Raw genomic sequence first — 22,169 nt, forward strand, 5'->3', positions numbered from 1 at the left:
GTAATTCTTCCTATCTGTTTCTATGGAAACCACAACAGATACAAAGAGCACAATAACACTATTTGAAAGTCCAAATTCTCAGCTACAAAACACAAAACATTGTTTTTCAACATCGTTGCCATCATTAGGTATGCATTTTTGCCAGCAATGAACAACAGCCTGCATATGACACTTGTAAAAATCTGCACCAGTGAAACTTGGTTTCTGTTACTGTTTCACATTTGCTATGATGGTGGTGGTTTTAGAAAAATGTTGCCCACGCAGTCCATTTTTCATTGGCCCAAACAGATGAAAGTCAGAACGATCCAAATCTAGACTGTATGGTGCTTGAAATAGGACAGTTCAGCCAAGATTGGTAGTGTTCTCCACGGTCTGGGGCCTGGCATTATCGTGTTGCAGGAGAAAAGCTTATCTTCTTATGTGGCCTGACTCTGGAAGTTCAAGCCATCAGCATTACAATGTAGCGTTCAAGGTTGATGGTTTGTCCAGGTTGCAGGAAATCCAGAAGGATCTCCTTTCCTATTCCAGATAGAATAGAAGATAGTGCATACCCTTTTACCTGCTGAAGACTGCATATTGAGCTTTCTCTTTGATGAGGATTTCACTGCTCCATGGACTGCCATTTTGAATCCTGCTAGTAGTGGTGACACTAGGATCATTACCAGTCTTATCACTGGTGATGATGATATTACGAGACCAGGAGATTGTCACCTTCAGTTTCATATTCATTCATTATTTCCTGACAAACTTGTCTGTGGTGTTCATTCTGTTCCTGAGTGAGCAATCATGGGACCCATCTGGCACAAACTTTGTGATATTCCAGTCTTGTCACCATCGTTTCAATGCATTGAAGCAGATATTTCTAGCTCCATGCGTAGTTCCCTGATTGTAATTTGTTGATTCGTCTGGATGCGGTGATCAAGGCGCTCTTCATTCTGCGATGTAACAGCTATGCATGGCTATCCAGAATGTGGCTTGTCTTTCATGTTGTTTTTTCCACTGCTGAAAACCACCACCCACCACCTCACTGTGCTCACATCCAGTGTTTGGACTCCATAAATGTTCAGCAATCATCGATGAATGTCAGTGGGTGCAATTTTTTCTGCATGGAGGAATTCAGTGGCACACTTTTTCTTCGTCTACACTTCCATGTCAGATGCCATTCTGTCAGACTGGCCCTCTGCTACCATCTGTCACATAGCATCAACATGTAATGGAATAGTGTTGGAGAAGTTCAGCCTCTCTTGCCATACCAACATCATCTGCCTCTGATGACTTGGGCCAACATTACACAATAGGAGGCATTACTTTCAGAGCAGCCCTCATATTTTAAAATGTTAATTTCAACAGATTAATGAAATTTTACGAAAAGGGAAAAGGGGAAAAAATCCTTTAGGGATTTAAAAAAAAAAAAAGGTCTTTTATTAGATTTTGGTTTTTTGGTTGTTAAGGAGCTTTGCTTTTGGTGAATTAGACAAAGGCTGTGGTATCTTGCAATAACATCAGAATTTAGTGTTTTAACCCAGAAAAATAAAGCAAATGAGATACAGAAAGATGTTCTGAAACCAATTCATTATATTTCTAGCTTTCAGTTCTGTTTTCTTGCCAAAATAAAGCGTAAGGACACAAAAACGAGTAGAATAAAACTCTGCTGCTAGTAGTGTCTGAATTTTTAGTAAATGGTTCTTAAAATTCACCAAGTTTGTAAGCCACTCAGGAATCCCTCAGAATTGAAGCACCCAAGGAAGCTGGCTTGCCAGCATTTAGGAGGAGCATTCTGTATTTCTTTCAAAATTGTCCATTTGAGTTTGGAAGAAAGCCTAAAAAGTAATGAAGAGGAAGTTGTAATTAATTATTAGACATCAACAGTATATCTTTTTTTTAAAAAAAAATCTGTTGTTAGGGAATGTCTTGTTCACTTTTGCTTGTTCTCATATAACTAGAAGGATTTAAATGCTATATTTTATTTTAAAAAAAAAGAAAAAGAAAAGTAAGCTTTAATTAGCTAGAGAACTGAATGTTAGTGTAGCTGCCCAACAGCCCTGTAGGGATCATACTTTTATGTTTGTTTACTCAGATATTGGCCTTTCACCTGTTCTGGCCAGAAACCATAAGTTGTTTTCTAAATTCAGCTTACCTTTTGAGTTGCTTCCAGTCATGCTACCAGCTTTTTTTTTTTTTCTGTAAAAATCAAACACTGTAAATAATACAGTAGCTCTGAAAATATTGTGCATGTTCATGCTTAATTTTAGAGTGACATATGAGGCCTCTGAGTTGCATTTTATAATTGAATTGTTCACTTATCCATTCTAAATTTGTGTTACGGGAAATATTTTAATAAGGCTACATTGTTTTACATACCAGTAGGTTTTATGAATGCTGCTTTCTCAATATCTGTATTGTCAAAACATCTGCAAAATCTACCTGCTGTTGTTTTATTTCTTCCTCTTGAAGAGGAAGGTGTGTAAGTGTGGTCATGAAAGTGTCATTCTGTTTGTCTTCCTAGTCTAGCCAAAATGCTTTTTTCCTCTGTCAGAAAAATATTTAAATATTTATTTGGTTAAAGACCTTCTGAGCTGTCAGGGTTGCCTTTTTACAGAAACTTGTAAACTTTGTTTCAATTCTAGGGATAGCTTATGTACTTTTTCCTCTCCATGTTTATTGGAGGAGGCAGAAGGAATTAGAGTGCATCCATTTGCTTGAGGCCTGTAGCAAAGTTGTCATGTAGAAACATGGCTGGTAGATACCATTTGAGTTCTGTTTTGCCCTCATTTTCCCGCAGGAATAACCACTGATGCCCATTTTTTAACAAAACTGTTAAGGGCTCCAAGAGAGGGAGCTAAAGCTTAACGTAGTCCTCTCTGTTTATCATACTGACTTGGCATTCTACTTTTTTGTGTTCACATATTGTAACTAGAGCTTGAAAGAAAAAAAGCTTAACTTGAGCTTGTGGTTTCTTTGTGAAGTGTATAAAAATGACTTCTTTTTATCACTGGATCCTGCTTAAACATAGACTCAAGTACTCCAATCACAGAGGACTCTCATGCATCAGGAAGCCAATCTAAGCCTCTGAGGCTACAGCATAATGTCTTGATTCTGGTACAAGAACATGCATGGCATCAACACCAACCAGCATGCATGGTCTAAGTGTAGTCCTGGTGTTTTTGGTGTCATCACTTTTCTTCTTCACTGTTTTTAACATTCCTCCTTCCCTGTTTAAAGGCTTAGAGAGGGAAAAAAATGATACAAGTTGAAAAAAATCCATGATGGATGTAGTGAAAATAAAAATGCCTGTATTACATTGTTCTTTTCAAAACAGTGTCTCTGTTCTGTATGAGACATAATTAATCTGTGAATTTATAAGTAGGGGGTTGATTACAAAGTAATTAGGAGATCACCTTTATTTCCCCTTTCCCAGCTGCTACCAATCTGTCTATTTTTATCTTCCAGAGTTTTCCTTACTTTTTTTCCTCTCATACTTTCTTTTCTGCTTTGAAGAACAATGTTCTTTCTGAAACAGGAACATGTAGTTGTGTATTGTTAGGCAAACAATTGTGTTGTGGACAGCCAGGTACTGTTGATCACTTGCTGTGATCTATTGTTGTAAATATGGTTTAGCTTCAGAAATCTGGAGTCTGGTTAGTTACAGAACACTGCAAATTTTACTCATGTTGATGTTTAGTTTGCATATATGTGTTTCTATAGCTTTTTTCTAGGAGACATGATTTAGCTATATTGTTGACAATATTCTTTTAGCTGCTTTTTTTTTTATTTTTTTTTAGGTGAAGTGATTTTTTTTTTTAATTTAAGCAGTTACCTTCAGTTAATATATCTTCTATTTTGTTCTGTTTTGTTTTGTTTTTCCTCCTCCTTTATCCCAGGAATACCAAGAAACAGCAGAGAACAACAAAGAAAAAATCTGTGTCCTTGAAAAAAGACGGGAGCAATTGGCCCTTGAAAATCTCTATGTGAAAAATACATTAACACAGATTCGGAAGGAGCATTCATCTCTCCTGGCAGCATGTGCGCTATTGGCAGGTGCCCTGTATCCTCTCTATGGCCGATCATGTGCTATGGCTATACAAAGAGACCTTCTTCAGGAGCAGGTCAACGTTTATGAATTAGTCAACCAGGAAATTAGGACTCTTGTTCATGTTCTCTCTGGTGTAGATGGGGAGAAGGAAGATGATGCGAAAATTAAGAAACAAAAATTCAGAGGCCTGATACGTGTGTTCCGAAGAGGTGTGATTGCAGTTTTGGCAGCTAACAGACTTAAAGTTCTATCCCAGTCTTCTAGTTGCCTCTTCTCATTGATAAATGGCTTTAAAGAAGGCACTGGAATTCTAGTGTGTGTAGGGGACTCCAAAGACAAGCATAATATGTCAAGTAAGCTAATTGTTTTCTTGTTTTATAAATGTTATGTCACATTACATGGTTAGTGAATAATAAATAATAATGTTAGTAATAGGGTGTAAAATCTCATGTATTAACATCTTAACAAATGGATTTTCCGCATTTCTTGACAAATGTAATTTCCCCAAAAAAGACACTACTTAGTCTGTACAGCTGTAACCTTTCTTTCAGTGCTTCACATGTGATTTCATACTGTTTGATATCTCTGACACTTTTACTATGTGTTTTGGAATTAGATACCACCATATCTTCTGTTTCATCTGTTTTAGAAAAGATAACTCTTTTTATAAACCAATTTCACAATTTTTATCCTACTCAAAATGGGAAAAAAAAATTGCATTTTGATTCAGGTGAAATATTAGTATAGAATGTCTGATGTATTTTCTCTGGAGATTATATAGTCTTTCTCTTCCTTTCTGTTACCGAATTGCTTCCCCTCCAGGAAAGAATGATATCCAAAATGTTTCACAAACTCAAAGATTCATTTACTTTCCTATTTGCTTTATTAGCTGTTGAAAAATACTTAATGTAGTCTAGAATATGCTAAAAGAGGAGTCAGTTTCTCAGTTATACACTAAGTTTTGATCAATTTCTGAAAGATATAGAGATGGTAGTCTGCCTTATCTGTGTTATTCAATTTTATTGCTCCCTACAATTCTCTTTCACAGGACACAACAAGGAAGGAATTCGTTGTGTTGAAGCACTCAACTGGTTTACTAGTTCTGATCTCCTTACTGCAATAATCAGTTCTGTCACGGAATTACAGGATATTATTAGCAGAACAGGTAAATTAAAAAATATTATTGTAGTAGATTCAAACACGTAAACATATCCCATGAATTATGAAGTTCACATGATTGAAATTCTTACTGTTTTATATGAACTATTTTTTATTAAGTCTTTTCAGTACATATGGTCATGGAAATAGAAGGCTTAAGAGTGTTTTTAGAAATCACCTGGACCTCTTTGTTGTGAGTAAGAAAAAATACATGTGTGCTGTGCCAGTACATATGTGGCTAGTTTGTTCTTAAAAATTTCTAGTGATGTATTAAAACATTTTAAAAGCTTCTTTTTTTGTATTTATGGAATATGTACCAAAATATATAAAAGCTTACTAGTTACCTTGTTCCACTTTTCTAACATTCAAAAAATATTCTACTGAAGACCAACCTTATTTTTTATATGAAGTGTATGGCATTTCTGATTTAAATGTGAACCCTAAAGCTGGGACTTATTTAACCTGGGATACTACCCCCACTGACTGTGTGAATTTTCTACTGTGTTTTACAGGAAATGTATCTAAATACCAGATATGAACTTAGAATTTCTGAAGTTACTAGAATCTTGAAAACAATTGTCTTTTCATACTGTTTTCATCTTTTGTACTTATTATTTTGCTGTTTCTGACAGAGAAATAAATACCTGTCAATTTACACACTATATAGCAATCTTTATCTTGTTTCCCTATTGTATTCCCACTTTAAGCAGATCCTTTTGTCACAGTTACTTAATTTTCTTAGCCTCTCCTCACATTTGTGTTGTACTAGGCCTATGGAAAATTTTAATGCCAGTCTTTGGATATGTTATCTCTTGATTCCCATCTGTTAGCTGTTGATGTCTTTGCAAAGAAGACTAAGATAAAATCTCACTCGGTTCCTCTGCATTGCTGTTACCCTTATTTGTTCTTTGCTACCTGGCAATTTTGGAGTCCCAAAACCACGTCACGGAATAATAGATATTAAAGGTTATATAAAGAATATTAAAAGAAGGATAATTTACAGAAGTAAAGCCATTTAATGAAAAATATGTTGATTGAGTTTCAGGTGCTCTCTTCATGTCTAATCCTGTTTTCAGCAATTTAAATCTATATCCATACAAAACAAAGTTTGAACTGTTTTTCAAGACATTACAGGGTTTATACTGCAAGTATTCTTGTGTATAGACTACTTAATAAGATCTACAAATACAAAAGATAAACTCTAGTATAAACTCTACTTCTGCATCAATACGCTGAGTTTGACTTGTTAGAATACCCTAATTGCCTTTTACCCATATTGAAGTAGATGAGCATTTTGATAGGCTTTTATATGAACTTGATTTTACTTGATATCTCTGTACGCAGCACAGTTTTTTTGGTGTTTAGAATTAGCAAGAACCATGCTGAGAATATTATAACTGCAAATAATTTAAGTCATATTTTTAGAGAACATCATGTTCTTACTGCTCGTGTAGTACTTGAGATTCCATTACTCATGGGATCAAAAGTCTCTGAAGAACCTTTGGTTCAAAAAATATTAATAAGTCATTGGACATCAAATTTCCAGAAGTACAGAAGTGACAAAGCTTTGTAGGAATATATTTGAAAGAAAGGCTTGCATATTTTTGCTTTTATTTTCTGCAAGCCCTATTTCAAACAGGATTTAAAGCTGCAAACTGGCTCGAGTGATTTTGAAAAATGTTTGAATATAAGTAGACAATCTGAGAGGCATTTTCTCTCATCAGATCTTGAAATTCTAGCACTTCCAGATTAGACTTGCCATCATAGGAGAGAGAAAGCACAAGGAAGAAAGTTCTTTGTGCATCTACAATATGAAATGGTTCAGTGTCTTGAAAGGGCTTTTAAAAATGACCAGGCTCTGAGGAATTATTTGGGGCATTTCAGAGAACCCAAATCTGTCACACAGAATTGGAACTCTGGGACTTGTGCTTCGAGGTGCATTTATTGTGCTTCTAATTTAAAAAATATATATGCTTTCTCTTTTAACGTTCATGATTGTTTCCCATCACATTGGTTGGTCCTCACTCCAGCATGTCTTGGAATGATCTCTTATGTTCAACTTGATTAGAAGTTTAAGTGTACTGTACTACAGTAAATCAGAAAAAGTATAGATCAAGTATTTTGAATACAAATATAATCAATTGAAACATATACAAAGGTTTTGAAATTTGATCTTTTAGTTAATTTTAGTCTTGTGTAGTACTGTAGTACTATTGAATTCATTCTCTTGACTGTTTTATCTTTATCTTTGATTCTTTGTTGGCATATTCTTAAAATGTATATGCTTAAAGCATACATTCTCTACCCAGTGGTTATAGATAAGTTCCTTGTGGAACTTCATTATATTTTTATTTTATCTTTCAAAACAGGAACTTATATCAACTTCAATTTTGAAATAGGTTAATTACTTGATGCAACACAGTTCCTCCAAAATATTATTATTAGTTTAATTTAAATGTGGTTAAACTGGTGATTCTAAGCATAGGAGAAACATCTAAACATAGCAGACCATCTTTAGTACTGAATGCATTGAGAAATACTGGCAACACATGATACAGGCAAACTGTATCACGTAAAAAGACATAGACGGAGGTGCCATGGTTAATGGAGCAAAAAGAGGTTATTGACATATCAGTGTTTTCATATCTACCAAGAATCACTTTGAAGGAGAGGTTTTTGGAAGGTTTTTGTGTCTTCTTATGTGTTAGGTAGTAAGCATAGTTCCAGTTTTAGGTAAATTGCACGAAGCATTCGAACTAATCATTGTCATTACAACTGAAGAAATGAGAGGGTCTTTAAAACTGAAAGGGAGGACAAGACTAAATTTTTCAAGAGTTGAAATGACAAAGAGAGCTGATCTTGAATGTGATCAGCAATGGAGAACCAGCAGAAGAAAAAAGGAGGAGCCTTGGCAAAAGGAGGCACAGCATTGCAATACCTGTTTCTTCTGGCTAAGACAGGAATCATTTTTTCCTGTTTCAAAAGCTGCTTGGTTTACTGAGGTAAAATATAAAAGTGTTGGACAATGTTTTTAGCTTTAAAGATGAGTAGAAGGAGACCTGTCTAAGGAAATGAAGAAACGACAGATTTACTATTAGTAGGAGTTATGGAGAGCATGAACTCAAAAATGATAATTTCAGTTTAATCACTGACATCATTGAAATGGTGGTATTTTGAAATAGAATTAGGAGAATGGCTGTGAAAAAATACTATCTGACCTTATCATGCACTATTTCATTTGTTTGCTTACAGGCAGTTTGGTTCTTATATGTATAAATGATGTATTCTTTATAGTGAGAATCGAACTCTGAAGATAGCAATAATCTTATTTTATTTACTCTGAACCTTTGGCTTTATTCTTGTAATGTATAATAAGAAGAAATTATTTTACTTACTAAAAGCTATCACTATTATTTTCTCTGTATACACTTTTAAGTAAATATTTTAACTCACTACAGCAACAGGAGATCTGCTGTACTACTGAATGTAAATAAGCTCTTCCATGCTTGTCATCTTACACTGATAGTATCATAAGACAAGTAATGACAGATTAAGACCTGCCTAGCAGAGGGAAAACTAAATTACAAGACTTTTATTAAGGCATAAATAAACCTATTAACTCTTATCTGGAATACCAATTAGTGGAAGGAGCACTGACAATTTTATTTATCAACATTAAACACAATTATTAATTACAGACCTGACGAATCTAGCAGTAAGCAGGACATGTTGGGTGTGCTGGGGCCTTAAGTCCATTATATGAGAAGGATGATTACCAAAATCCTGTGGGGAAATAAGTAATTGTAGCTGTAAAATTTTAATTGCCTTGGAATAAGGTAAATTATATTCTCTTGTCTCAGAATATAAATACTATGGCATTAAGGTACCAAGGCTCACTAATTTTGAACAGCAAATGATTTAGACATCTATGGAGGGGAGGGAAGAGGAATCAGAAAATGCTCAGAAATTTGCATTGTAAATATTGTGATAAAGTGATTCACCATGTGCTATAGTATCTGATATATTTGATCTGACTTGCATTTTGCTTGCATCAGTCTTACATTTTTTTTTTATAAATCACAAAATATGAGCATGCAAAAAAGGCTTCAGAATTTGTAGTGTTGGAGGAGAACATTTAAAAAGATACAGAAAACAGTTATTTGTAAAACGCATCCTATTCTTTTAGATCCTATCCAGTCTTGCCCTTCCTATCCAGAGATTGATAGAAGTAGACTGTTTACTGCTAAGTACAGAACTTGTTCTATATTTGCTCTGATACATTCCCTGGTCCTCAGTCTTCCATTATCTGAGGCAAATTTCCTGCTGATAGATGCTATTTGTTGTTACTTTTTTTTTTTTTTTTTTTTTCTGAAAAAATGAGATTCTTAACCTCTTTGATGTTTTGTTGTTATTTCTTAAAGATCCAAAGTCTTGTCTTTCTGGACGCTTGCTTGTAAGTGCAGCCAGGAACTCCTTTTCAAAACTAATGGACAAGCTTAATACAATAATGGAGACTGTTCCATTAGATAGCAGCAGGAGTGTTACTTACGTGGAGAAAAACTCCTTGGTACGGAGGCTGGCTCATGGACTTCATAAAATAAATGCACAAGCTCTGGAAGCTGGATCATGTGACAGATGGCCCATTATGGTATGCATGTTTATAGTGCTACTTCAAGTAAACACTGTGTTCACAGCGCAAGTGTTACGGTGCAACTCTCTTCATGGTGCCATTAATTTTGTTCCAGATTTATGAATCAGTTACATTGAAGTCAGCTATGTAGGGATTTAGAATTTGATTTGCAACGCCATAAAACATCGTGTCTTGGGTAGATCTTCTAAAGTTTAGGAATTTTAAGAAGGAATTAGAGGTGCGCAAGAAAAAGTTCTATCAAAATTATATTTGATTTACAGGCGCAAACTTGCTTTTCAGCTACTACATGTTAAGGTTTGTTTGTTTTTTTTTTTCTGTTAAGGTTACCTTCCAGTGAAGATAACCTTCTCCTCTCTAATAGAAATTAAAGGTTAAGGTCTCTCTCGCAGAGCCTGTCTTCTATTGTGAGTCTTGCATGAAAACAAGATAATTCTCTGGAAACAAAATTTTCAATAACCCTCAAAGGTGGATGAAATGCATTCATGTTTCTGCACTTGTGCATCTTCTAGAGATGGAGAACAAGACAATAGTTTTGCATAATTTTCTTGAATATTACTGTTACTGCTTTTATAAACAGCGTATAAATACAAAATGGCACACTTTTATAGCACATGAAATTCTTTCCATTTACCAACAGAAGAGCATAGCATCCTTGCAGAAGCAAATATTTGAATTGACACAAAGACTTCATACAGTAGAGGTGGAGCGCCGCTCACTACGCCTAGAACTTGCAGAATTCAAGTTGAATTTCAGTAAGATGAAACAGGAGGCTGACAAAACCCAGAGCCTGAAAGAGCAATTAAGTTTGTTTAGGCAATCTGTAAGTATATTTGATTTAGAGGAGACTGCTTACAAGAATCCTCCCTTTTATGCATTTTTTTCCATTTGTATTCTTTGAAAAACAAATGTAAAGTCAATGTACTATTAACAGAATTTTTCAAATATTTTACCTTGTAAATGTCTAAACCACAAGCAAAATGCATTTAGAAATATCTCCTACCCACAGGAGTTTTGCTTTGGCTTGCAGAATAAGGTGTTTTGTGCAAATTACACATTTGGATTTCAGCAGTTCAAGTTTAGTTCTATATGTTAAAATGTTGATGTTATTTGTATGCCCTAAAAGAATTTATAGATTTCACATCAAAAGAGTAAATTTGACTAGAGTGAGGGTACAAAGTAAGTACGTTCATGACAAACTCATAAGCAATAATGTAACATTTTAAATTCTACATTTATATTGAATTGAAAAATAATAAGAAAGGATTCTGTAGCTATGTTGGTCAGAAAAGAAAGGCCAAGGAGAGTGTTCCCCTTCTGATAAATGTGAAGGCAGTAGTGGCTTCAGCAGACTTGGAGAAGGCTGAAGTACTCTGTGTGTTCTTTGCCTGATTCTTCACGGGCAGTCAGGCTTCCCACACTTTTCATGTACCTTAACCTCTGGGTGTGGACTTCAGGGAGCAAAATCTCTTTCACTCTCTTTCCAGGGGAGGGCCAGTGCTGAATGATGTCTACCAGGGTCATGTCTTCGTATCCATGCTCTTCAGCATCTTTACCAATGATTTAGGCAGTGGGGTTGAGTACACCTTCAACAAGCTTGCTGATGACACTGAACTGAGTGTTGTAGTAGATACTATTGCAAGGAGCTGCACTTGGGCCAGGGAAATCCCAGGTATCTGTACAAACTGGAGAAGGATCTCCTTATGAGTAGCTGTGTGGAGAAGGATTTGGGGGTCCTGGTGGAGGTTTCTTAACTACTTAAAGTCATTATGTAACAAGTAATGGTCCTGTTCTGTGAGGGATTTAGTCTTCTCAGATTATCACTGCCCTAGAACTTGAATTCTTTGTCCCCAGTATGTCCTTTTGTAGATGGTTGGTGTACTCCCCATCATGCTCTTTCATCTGTACCTTCAGTCCTTATTGCAGTGAGAAATGCTGTGGGTTGACTGGACACCTTTCTTCCTGTAATTCTATTGCTTAAATTCAAAATTGATCTAATGATTTAGCAGATTGAGAAACTGGGTGGATAAGTGTCCCCGTATACGCTTTTTTGCTGCTTTGGGCAGCCGTAAAAGTCATTTCTCAGAATGAGCAGTATTAGCTGTAGTGCCCGAAGTTGATCTTGAGGCCCAGGTGATAGACCTGTTAGAGTGACCCAATCAAAACACTTAACCAGAAAATATTTAATAGATTATTTCACTTCTTGTTCGTAGGCAGTAAAATAATTTTTTTAATTTAAATGAATAAGGGTATCTGATCATCTTCAGTTTTGTTCATAATGGTTTTATCCCCTTTTACAGTTCTGGGGTGCTTAAATGAAAATGTCATTTAGATGTAGATGCTTTATTTCTTTCTTCTGATCCATATTGAGCAGAGGAGAAATGGTCCAGGGAGGCATTTACAATGGCTAATATGTTGCACGCTGAAATGTGATGTTGATCTTCATATTTCCTTTTTAATACTGATTTTTTTACAACCTCACTATGTTAATTTGGATAAAATAATTAATGCATACTGTTTACAATACCCTAAATGCTTTTTTTTTTCCAGAAAAAGTTGCCTACTGTTTAGTACTTCATGATCTGCCTTCATATTTAAAAACCTAAGTGTTCATCTTGAGCATGCTTTTATTTTAGAATTTTGTATGCTAGCAAATAGAATTCTGGAAGTCAAGCATGTAAACAAATGAATATAGTTATGCAATCAAACACAATTTATTTCCCTTATCAGAAATTGATCGCTCACAAGAGGTTTGAAAGTGCATGTGAAGAATTAAATAATGCATTACATTGGGAGCATCAAGCACAAGTGCTGTTGAATGAACAGGCACAACAGCTACAGGAGTTAAATAATAAACTAGAATTGCACTCCAGTGAAGAAGCAGATAAAAACCAAGTCTTAAGTGAAACTATAAAGGTAAGATGATTATTCTTACAAAACAGACACCTGAAGTATACCTTTTTGTGAATGAGCAAAATCTTTCAGGTTTTGTTTAAATAAAATGTTAGTAGTAGTTTAATTCATACTGCTCAATCTATTGGAGTTCTGTGGTACTTAGAAAAGACTTCCAAGATGAAATGTTAAGATATGATCTCCATTTTCTGTTTTTAGGAGTATCCGATGTACAGCAGTATCAGTAATCTGTGAAGTATTTTGAGCTGGCATTGTAGATAAGAGATGGGAGTTTTAGGTGTCACGAGGTGTTTGCAGGCTAAATGAAAAAGAGGAAATAAATGAGTTTCTTTTCTAGAGATCATTAGAATATTTTAAAATCTCAATTAACTGTTTTCTGAATCCTAATCTTAGTGCAAATAATGCATTTGCTAAGTTGTTAGGTGAGTGTATTGAAAGAGGTCCTTTTTCACCAGAAATTAAATTTTCCTCAGACATATCAGTAATGAAGAAAAAGAACTTTTATCAGCAACTTTGGTAACCAATAAAGGAGCAGAGATGAACTAGGAGCTTTAAAATGAGATGGATAACACGGAAACAGCAGAAACATTTGTTGACAGCTAATAATGCATGGTGACCTTAACTCTGCCGTTTTTATTTATTTTTTTATTTAAAGCAGGCTTTGCTGCTTCTACCTCTTCTTCAATATTACTATTTTTTTTTCACCTCCTGGTGTTTTTCTGTGAAATGATAGTTGAGCAGAAGAGAGTACTTCACTGGTATTTGGAGAAATAAAAGCATTTACAGTTCTGAGGAAGGATTTAAGGAAGAAGTGATAAGGAAAGTGTAGAAACAGAATGAGAACCTAAAAGACACAAACTACAAACCTAGTATAAGTGTCAGAGAACATTGTTGAAAATACAGCAATGAAGACGGATGTCAAGGATGATGTTGGCGAAGTGTTATGGTTTGAAATGTTGTGCAGTGGAGAATGCTGAAGGATATTGTTAAATTTAGTAAGAAGAGTTTTCATTAGAAGTATTACTTACTATGTGAGCTGTGTCTCACTAAGGGAGAAAGACGATACAATTGCAGTTTAACAGTTGGTTTTTATGATTTTCTTCTCTCTCATGTCCCTAGTTGTGGGTGTTTTGTTTCTGTGTTAGAGTAAATTAAACTTGTCTGTTTAAATTTGTTTCTTTGCTAATACTATTGGGTTTTTTTTGATTGTTTCAGATAAAATGAATTATGTATAATCTTAATAATAATAATAAATATAATCCTGATAATTAGGCTTGTTTGATTCCTTTGGAAATTTTTTGATTTTTTTAAAATGATTATTAATATCATAAAGAAGGGAAAGAATAGAAGACAGGTCTTATTTGAAATCTTAATCTGAGTCTATTCTTAGTACATTGCTTTATGGTTACTCCATCTTGATTAGTAAATAATTCCTTTCTGTTTGTTTGGAGATGAAACTAGAAGTCAATCGTAAGCATTTAAAATACAGGATAGAGTTTTAAACAAATCCGTTACGTGCATTATTGGATACTGAATTAGATTTAACAGCTTCTGGGCTTTATTAATGAAACTTAGAACATGGCGCTGTTTGTAAAGTGCATTCCATTTCTGCAACCCCTAGTAGTTGTTGGCTACTAGAAGAACTTGCTTTAGTTGTAAAATGCTTGAAAACTTACTTAAGCTTGTGAAGATACAGCAGCTAGAAGTCTAGCTGTTATGATAGGATAAAGGCTACAAAAGCAGACAAAATAAGCCTTAAACCTACAACTTCTACCACTTGCAATTATTCTGGTTTGTTTTCAAATGCATTACTCTGTGATTCTCTCAATTCTTTCCATGGATGAGTTAGAACTAAACATAGTGGTAGACTTACTGCTGTATACTTGCCCCATGGTAACTGCGATTAAAGCAAGTCTGTTATTAACTTCTGTTTAAATACTAAAAGGTTGATTGATGTCACAGAATTGTAGGGTTTGGAAGGGATTTCTGGTGATCATCTAACTCTCCCTCTCTGCTAAAGCAGGTTTCCTACAGTAGATTACACAGGAAAGCATCCAAGTTGGTTCTGAATATCTACAGAGAAGGAGACTCTACAATTTCTGTGGGCATCTTGTTGCATTGCTCTGTCACTCCCAAAATAAAGAAGTTTTTCCTTATGTTTGTATGGAACTTCCTGTATTCAAGTGTGTGTCCGTTGCCCCTTGTCCTGTCACTGGGCACTGTTAAAAAGAGCCTGGCCTCATTCACTTGGCTCCCACCCATCAAGTATTAATAAGCATGGATAAAATTCTCTGTCAGCCTTCTCCAGGCTGAACATGTCTCTCAGCCTTTCCTCGTACTGAAGAGTTTCCAGGCTCCTAATCTTTGTGGCTCGCCACTGGACTTTGGTTAGAAATGACCTGTCTTTCTTAAACTGAAGAGCCTGGAACTAGTCAAAGTACTCTGGATGTGATCTCACCAGAGCAGATTATAGAGGGACCTCTCTAATAGCCTTCCTCAGCCTGCTGGCCACATTCTTTTTAATGCACCCCACGGTACCATTGGTCTTCCTGGCCACAAGAGCACAGTGATGGCTCATGGCCAACCTATTGTCCAACAGGACACCTACGTCCTTCTCTGTAGAGCTTCCCTCCAACAGGTTAGCCCCTAACCTGTACTGATTCAGGCAGTTTTGCCTCCCCATGTCTAGGACTTTACATTTTTGCTTGTTGCACTTCATCAGGTTCCTTTTTGCCCAGCTCTACAGTCTGTCCAAGTCTTGCTGAATAGCAGCACTGCCTTTTGGTGTGTCAGCCACTCCAAGCTTTGTATCATCAGCAAACTCACTAAGGGTGAACTGTATAATTTAATCCATGTCATTGATGAAGATGTTGAACAAGATTGGACCCAGTACGGATCCCTGGGAAACACCGCTCTCCAAATAGAATCTGCGCCACTTATCACAACTTTCACTGCTGCTCGGCCAGCTCTCAGACCACCTCACCGTTCACTGATTTATGCTATGCTTCTAAGTTTACCTTTGAGAATGTTATAGGAGGCAATATCGAAAGCATTGCTGAAGTCAAGGTAGACAACATCCACTGAGCTTCCCTTATATACCCAGCTGGTCATGATATCCTAGAAGGCTACCTCATTGGCCAAGTGTGGTCTCCTCTTGGTGATTCTACATTGACTAATACTGATAACTTCCTTTTCTTCTACTTGCTTTGAGACGACATCTGGAATAAGTTGTTGTAAGGGACAGAGGTGACTGGCCTGTAGTTTCTCACTTTCTCCTTCTTGCCCTTTTTGAAGATTGGAGTGACACTGGCTTTCCTCTAGTTCTCAGGCACCTCTCCTGTTGTCTGTGATGTTTCAAAGGTGATAGAGAGTGGTTTGACAGTCTCTTCCCTCGGCTCCATTAGCATTCATAGATGCATGCTCTTGAGCATGCGCGTGGATTTGTGTGCAGCAGGTTTGCCAAGATGATCTCTGATCAGATCTTCCTTCTCCAAGGGGAAGCGTTCCCTTTTGCAGACGCTCTTACCTGTGGAATCTGAGATTTCTGAGGGGCAGTCTTAGCATTAAAGAGTGAAGAAAAGAAGTCATTCAGTATCTCCCCCTTAGTCTCCTTGTTACCAGGACACCTACCTCATTTAGCAGCAGGCCTGCATTTCCCCCAGTCTTCCTTTTGCTACTGACACAGGTAGATTAGTCTTTCTTCTTGTCCCTGTCCTCCCTTGCTGGATTTAATTCCAAGTATGCCTTAGTCTTCCTCCTTGCATCCCTGTGTGCTGTGACAGTGTTGCTACATTTTTCACATGCGACCAGTTCTTTTCTACATTCTGTAGACTTTCTTCTTCCATTTGGGTTTTTCAGTGAGCTCTTTGCTTATCCATATGGGTCTTCTGTTACCTTCGATTGGTTTCATTTCACTTGGGAATGCATCAATCTTGTGTTCAAAAGAAGTGGTGCTTGAATGTCAACCATCTCTCTTTGGCCCTCTTACCTTCTGATACCTGCTGGATACCTTTTGGTAGGTCCTTGAAGAGATCAAAGTTAGCAGACTTGAAGACTAGGATCTTCCTACTAATAGCCTTGTTTCTTCTGTGTAAGATCCAGAGCTCCATGATCTCGTAGTCATTGCATCCATGACAGCCCCTTCACATTCCCAGCCAGTCCTTCTTGTCTGTAAGATCAAGATCCAACAGCATGCCTCTCCTTATTGGCTCCTCCACTACCTGGCTCAGAAGATTATCATCTATGCAGTGCAGGAACTTCCTGAACTACGCCAGCCTGGTAGTGTTGCTTTTCCAGCAAATACCAGCATGACTGAAGTCCCTCATGAGAACCAGGTCCTGGATTGTGAGGCTACTTCGAGCTGTCTGTAGCCTCTTCCTGATCAGGCAGCCTGTAGTAAACACACAGAATAGTGTCACCTTTATTAGTCTGTCCCTTAATTCTCGCCCATGAGCTCTCTACTCAATCACCATTCATTTCTAGGTGTAGCTTGGTACATTCCACTTGCTCTCTCACAAAAAGAGTAAGTCCATCACCATGCCTTGCTGATTTGTCTTTCCTAAAACGTACGTTACCATCCATGACAGCATTCCAGTGATACAAGCTGTCCTACCGTGTCTGTGTGATCTCAGTGAGATCATGGTCCTGCAAGCGCACACAGATCTCTAATTCATCCTGTTTATTCACCATTCTGTGTGCATTGATACACAGGTACTTCAGAGAATAAGTCTTCTAACTCCTTCGCAGCTATGCCTAACCTAGTGACTTCGGTTGTAAAAGCCTGTACCTGTGGATGTATCAAGAAAGGAAAAGAACAATCATAGTAGCATAGCAACAAACATTCATAATGCAGTGTTTCTTGTCCTCTTGTTGTGTATAGATGATTTTATAACACATGGTTCCTAAATCATCACCCACTCAATTTTTAATCGCTGTTTTTTACAGTCTCTGTGTTAAATCAAAAATGAGTTTCAAATCTATGCTATATATAAACCTCTTAACTTCAAGCATGAATCTTAACACAAACTGTGAGTACTTACCAGGGGGTAAAAACAATTCTTTTATTTTGAACTTGTTGTAATTTAACCCCAGTGGGCCACTAAGCCCCATGCAGCGACTGGTTCGTTGCCCTGTAGCAAAGGGGAAAAAACTTGGAAGGGCAAAAGTGTAAAAACTCATGGATTAAGATAAAGGCAGCTTAATAAACAGCAGAAGCTGTGCATAAAAGTAAAGCAAACTAAGGAATTAATTCTCATTGGCAGGCAGATACTCAGTCATTTCCAGGAAAGCAGCCTCCATCATAATTAATCAGTTACTTACAAACATCAAAATTTGAAATGTTCCTTCCTACTTTTCTTCAGCTTTTTTTTGCTGAACATGTTATCCTTCTAGTCAGCTATGCTGACTGTGTCTCCTCGTAGCTTTTTGTGCATCTTCAGCCTCCTTACTGGTGATGCAGTGTGAGAAGCAGGAGTCTGTGCAAGCAGTTCTCAGCAACAGAAAAACATCAGTGTGATATCAAACTGTTCTTGTCACAAATCCAAACTATAACACCATGTAAGCTACTATGAAGAAAATTAACTCTATCCTGACCCAAACCAAGTCAGACTAGTACTGTGCTACGTATACATATATATATATATATATATAGTTTGTTCTTGTTTTTGAGGTTGATTTAAGGAAATGTCTGTAAGCTTTTTACCCCAATTTACCATAATCCCACTTTCTCCATGGTTTTATTTGTGACTGGCAGAGACAATTTCTGCCTCCACCCTAATGTTTTAACTGGCAGACCTCTTGGCTATTTTTTTTCTTTTTTAACTTAAAATACATTTCTGTAGCTCTTATTCTGCAGTACAGAGGAATAATTTTATCTCTACTAATGAGAGCTTGTAAAATTGATCCTGTAAAACTTGGCATTCTTACAGTTCAAATTTTTTTTGTAGTACATAAATATAGGAAACGGTGATTCTGCACTGAAAAAAATATGATAGAAAAAATTGCTTTCTTGTATGATATAAGATACGAAATAATCTTCAGTTTAGACTATGCACATACAAAAATTTGTAGCTTTGAAGTCTTTATTCATAGTTTTTAAAGCTGTAAAAAGCTAAAAACAAAATATTTGGCTCTTTTCCATTGTATAACTTGTTTTGAAATATATCCACACTTCAATAACAGTCATTAAGGAAATACTTTGTTATTCATATACTTTCATAGAGTAGTCTGATTAAAGGAGTAATACTTAATTTCTTGGCTTTATCAGTTCAGATTTTAATCCTGTATATTTTTATCTTCTTAATGGCATATACCATAGAGACATCTGAGGTAGCCAATTACATTTCAAGGTCAGCTGGAACTAAGTAACTCTTTTACACTACTTTTGTTTTTATTAGATGGACTAAATTGCTAGCTCCAATTCCCCTTTCTTTGAAGAGACTCTTATACACAAATGCTAAATGCACATCTAAAACAGGTATAGTTTCTACCTCTTATACAAGCGTGTCTTTGGTCCAATAAAATTGTTTTTCTCCCTGTTGACAGACATTGTTTGTATTTAGACAGTGCATGTAATAAAGAACGTGAATTTTTAAGCTTTAATTTATGGAATGTCTTACAAATTCTTAATTAGTAGCTGTGTATTTGAGGTTTCAAAATGCAATATATCATCCATTGCGACTGATCAACCTTAAAACTGAACTACGTGTTTAAGAAGAAGAAGTCAGAATTCCTGACTGAATTTTATTTTCATTTACTCTTCTGAGTTTAGAGTAGCCGCTGTTGATTCATGTTAATTAAAATAATCTTATCCAAGGGCTTTGATCTCACCATGGAAAAACATACTCAGATGGGAAGGTTTGGAGTGTTTTTTTTGTTTGTTGTTTTTTTAACAGTCACCCAGATGAGTTAGATTGTGGTGGGGAACAGGATTTCTAGATTTCTTAGAGTGAGTGTTTTCTCTGAGCAGCCTCTCTCTCATGTTGATGTGGATTTTAGGTGAAAGTGGTACATAATTTGCAGGATTTCCTTAGAATCATAGAATCACCAAGGCTGGAAAAGACCTCTAAGATTATCCATTTCAACCATCTACCTACCAACACTAGATTTAGCAGATGACTGGCTGGCTATGCTATATCTAATGCACTTCAGAATGAGGTTGACTTCCAGGGCATGCTGCTGGCTCTCACTGAGCCTGCTGTCATGAACAGTCCTAGATACTTTCTCCTGAGCTGTTCCCCAACCACTCATCTCTCAGTCTGTGCCTGTGTCTGGCACTGCTCCATCCCAGTTGCAGAACCTGGCATTTTCCTTTCTTGAACTTAATGTTATTGCTGATCACCCAGTGTTGTGATGTAACTGCATCCATCTGCAAGGCTTCTTATCCTGTCAGTGTGTCAACAGCACCTCCCAGTTTATTACAGTCAACAAAATTGCTGACAATGCACTTCACAACTCTACTGAGATCATTAACAAAAATAATGAACCTGTCCTAGGACTGAGTACTGGGGAGCACTGCTAATGCCTGTCAGCCAGCCAGATTCAGCCACTACAACCCTTTGAACTCTACTGCTGAGCCAGTTCATCACCCAGCATAGCTTGAACCTGTTTGTGTCGCACTTGGCAAATTTGTCCAGGAGGGTGCCGTGAGGGACAGTATTTAAGTCCTTACTGGAATCCAGAAGGATCATGTCCACTGCCTTCCCTTCATCCACCAAGTAGATGATCTATTTCAGAAGGAGGTCAGATTTCTAAGGCTGAGCTTTCCTTGACAGCAGGACAGGAATGGCACAAAGGTGCATCCGGGGAGAGTCAAATGAAACCATGCTGACTATGCCAGGAAACAGCTTTGTTCTTTTACTGCTTTTCAGTATTCCCCAGGATAATGTTCCCCATAACTTTTCACAGTACTGAGCTTGGACTAGTAGACCTGTAGTTCTCCAGTTCTTCTCTCAAGTAGCTTAGTATAATGTTGGCTAGTTTTCAGTCAGCAGGGACATACCCAGACTCCCAAGAGCTTTGCTAAATTGTTGAGAAGGGGCCAGCTAACTCTTTCAGCACTCTCAGGGATAGAATGGCTTGGGTTGGAAGGAACCTCAAGAATGGTCAAGTTCCAACTGCACTGCTAGAGACAGGGTTACCAAATGCAAAATCACATTGCCCATGACCCTATCCAACCTGGCCTTAAACACCTCCAGGGACAGGACATCCACAAGCTCTTTAGGCAACTTGTTCCATCACCTCACCACACTAAGTAAAAAACCTCCCCCCCAACATCTAATCAAATCTTCCTTTCTATAATTTGAAACCATTTCCCTTGTTCTCTAATTATCTACTCATGTAAAAAATCGGTTTCCTCATGTTTATAAAATCCTTTTAAATATGCCATCTTTCCTGGTGGTCTTAGAGACTTTGAGCTGATAAAGCTGTTCCCTTGCAGTTTTTGTTACCATGTATGAAAAGTCACTGCTCCTCCAGTCATGGCCCTCTATTTCTAAGATCCAGGCAGCCCAAGATCTGCTGTTACAGTTAAATACCAGGGTGAAAGACATTAAATGCCTTTGCCATTTCTTCCTTCTTTCTTGTTAGGTGACATCTGCTTCAAGTATCAGTCTAGTGTTTTCCTTTGACCTTCTGTTGCTCTTGATATACTTGAAGAAGCCTTTTTTTGTTGTCTGACACTACGCTGGCCAGTGTCAATTCAAGTTGAGCATTAGCTTTATTTGTTTTCTCCCTGCAGATGTGAACCACAGTTCTGTAGTCCAAGTGATTTTCTTGCTTCAGAGCTGCAGAGATTACAGTCACTGTAAAAAGAGCAATTGTTTTTTGATTTTTTCTTTTTAACTCGTCTGGTGTCTTATTTTAAAAGCTGTTAGGATTTGGCCCCACTCATCTGTACTTTTGATTCCTAGAAAGTTGTTTGTCACTTTAGCAAGAATGCATATTTCTGTGCCTTGTTATTCTCTTTAAAGAAAAAATTACTGTTAGAATCTAGCTTACTGGAAACTGTATTAATCAAATTTAGCGTGTTAAAGAGAAGCAGGCTCTGTTCTGAATAGGTTGGAAACTGAAAATCATACTTCATTAATTAATATTTTTTTAAGTTTAGCACTGTGTTCTGAACATTAATTTATAAGGTAGCTAGGAGTAGATTAGCATTGCCATCTGCCCTATTCTTCTAGTCAAAAGAGGTCATTTGTTTTCTTATTATAACAAATTACAGGTTAAACAGCTTTGTCATGTATTCCAATTTTCATTAACACTCTCTGTGAAATACATGAGCCTACTCATTCCCCTTCATTTACATAACTTCCACTACTGATAACTTCTCCAACAGCCTTCAAGGAGTTAGATCATCTGGCGTTCTGCCCTGGAGCTGGTCCTTTGTGCTTTCTTGTTCAGAAGTTTTCCTTCATCGCA

At 36.8% G+C, this 22,169-nt stretch overlaps 1 protein-coding gene across 4 annotated transcripts in view; it reads left to right on the forward strand.

Annotated features, from left to right (window-relative positions):
- The window catches only part of CCDC171 (coiled-coil domain containing 171), a 167,029-nt gene that overhangs the window by 69,977 nt on the left and 74,883 nt on the right, over positions 1 to 22,169 (forward strand). For all 4 annotated transcript variants that reach the window (XM_042877338.1, XM_042877339.1, XM_042877340.1 and 1 more), the window contains 5 exons: positions 3,882 to 4,386; positions 5,082 to 5,198; positions 9,613 to 9,839; positions 10,480 to 10,662; positions 12,570 to 12,755. In XM_042877338.1, coding sequence (XP_042733272.1) covers positions 3,882 to 4,386; positions 5,082 to 5,198; positions 9,613 to 9,839; positions 10,480 to 10,662; positions 12,570 to 12,755 — 1,218 coding nt within the window. The remainder of the gene's footprint in view (positions 1 to 3,881; positions 4,387 to 5,081; positions 5,199 to 9,612; positions 9,840 to 10,479; positions 10,663 to 12,569; positions 12,756 to 22,169) is intronic.

Source organism: Lagopus leucura, unplaced genomic scaffold (genome assembly GCF_019238085.1).
Source record: "Lagopus leucura isolate 7727_CA_CO unplaced genomic scaffold, USGS_WTPT01 Super-Scaffold_100018, whole genome shotgun sequence".
NCBI lineage: Eukaryota > Metazoa > Chordata > Aves > Galliformes > Phasianidae > Lagopus > Lagopus leucura.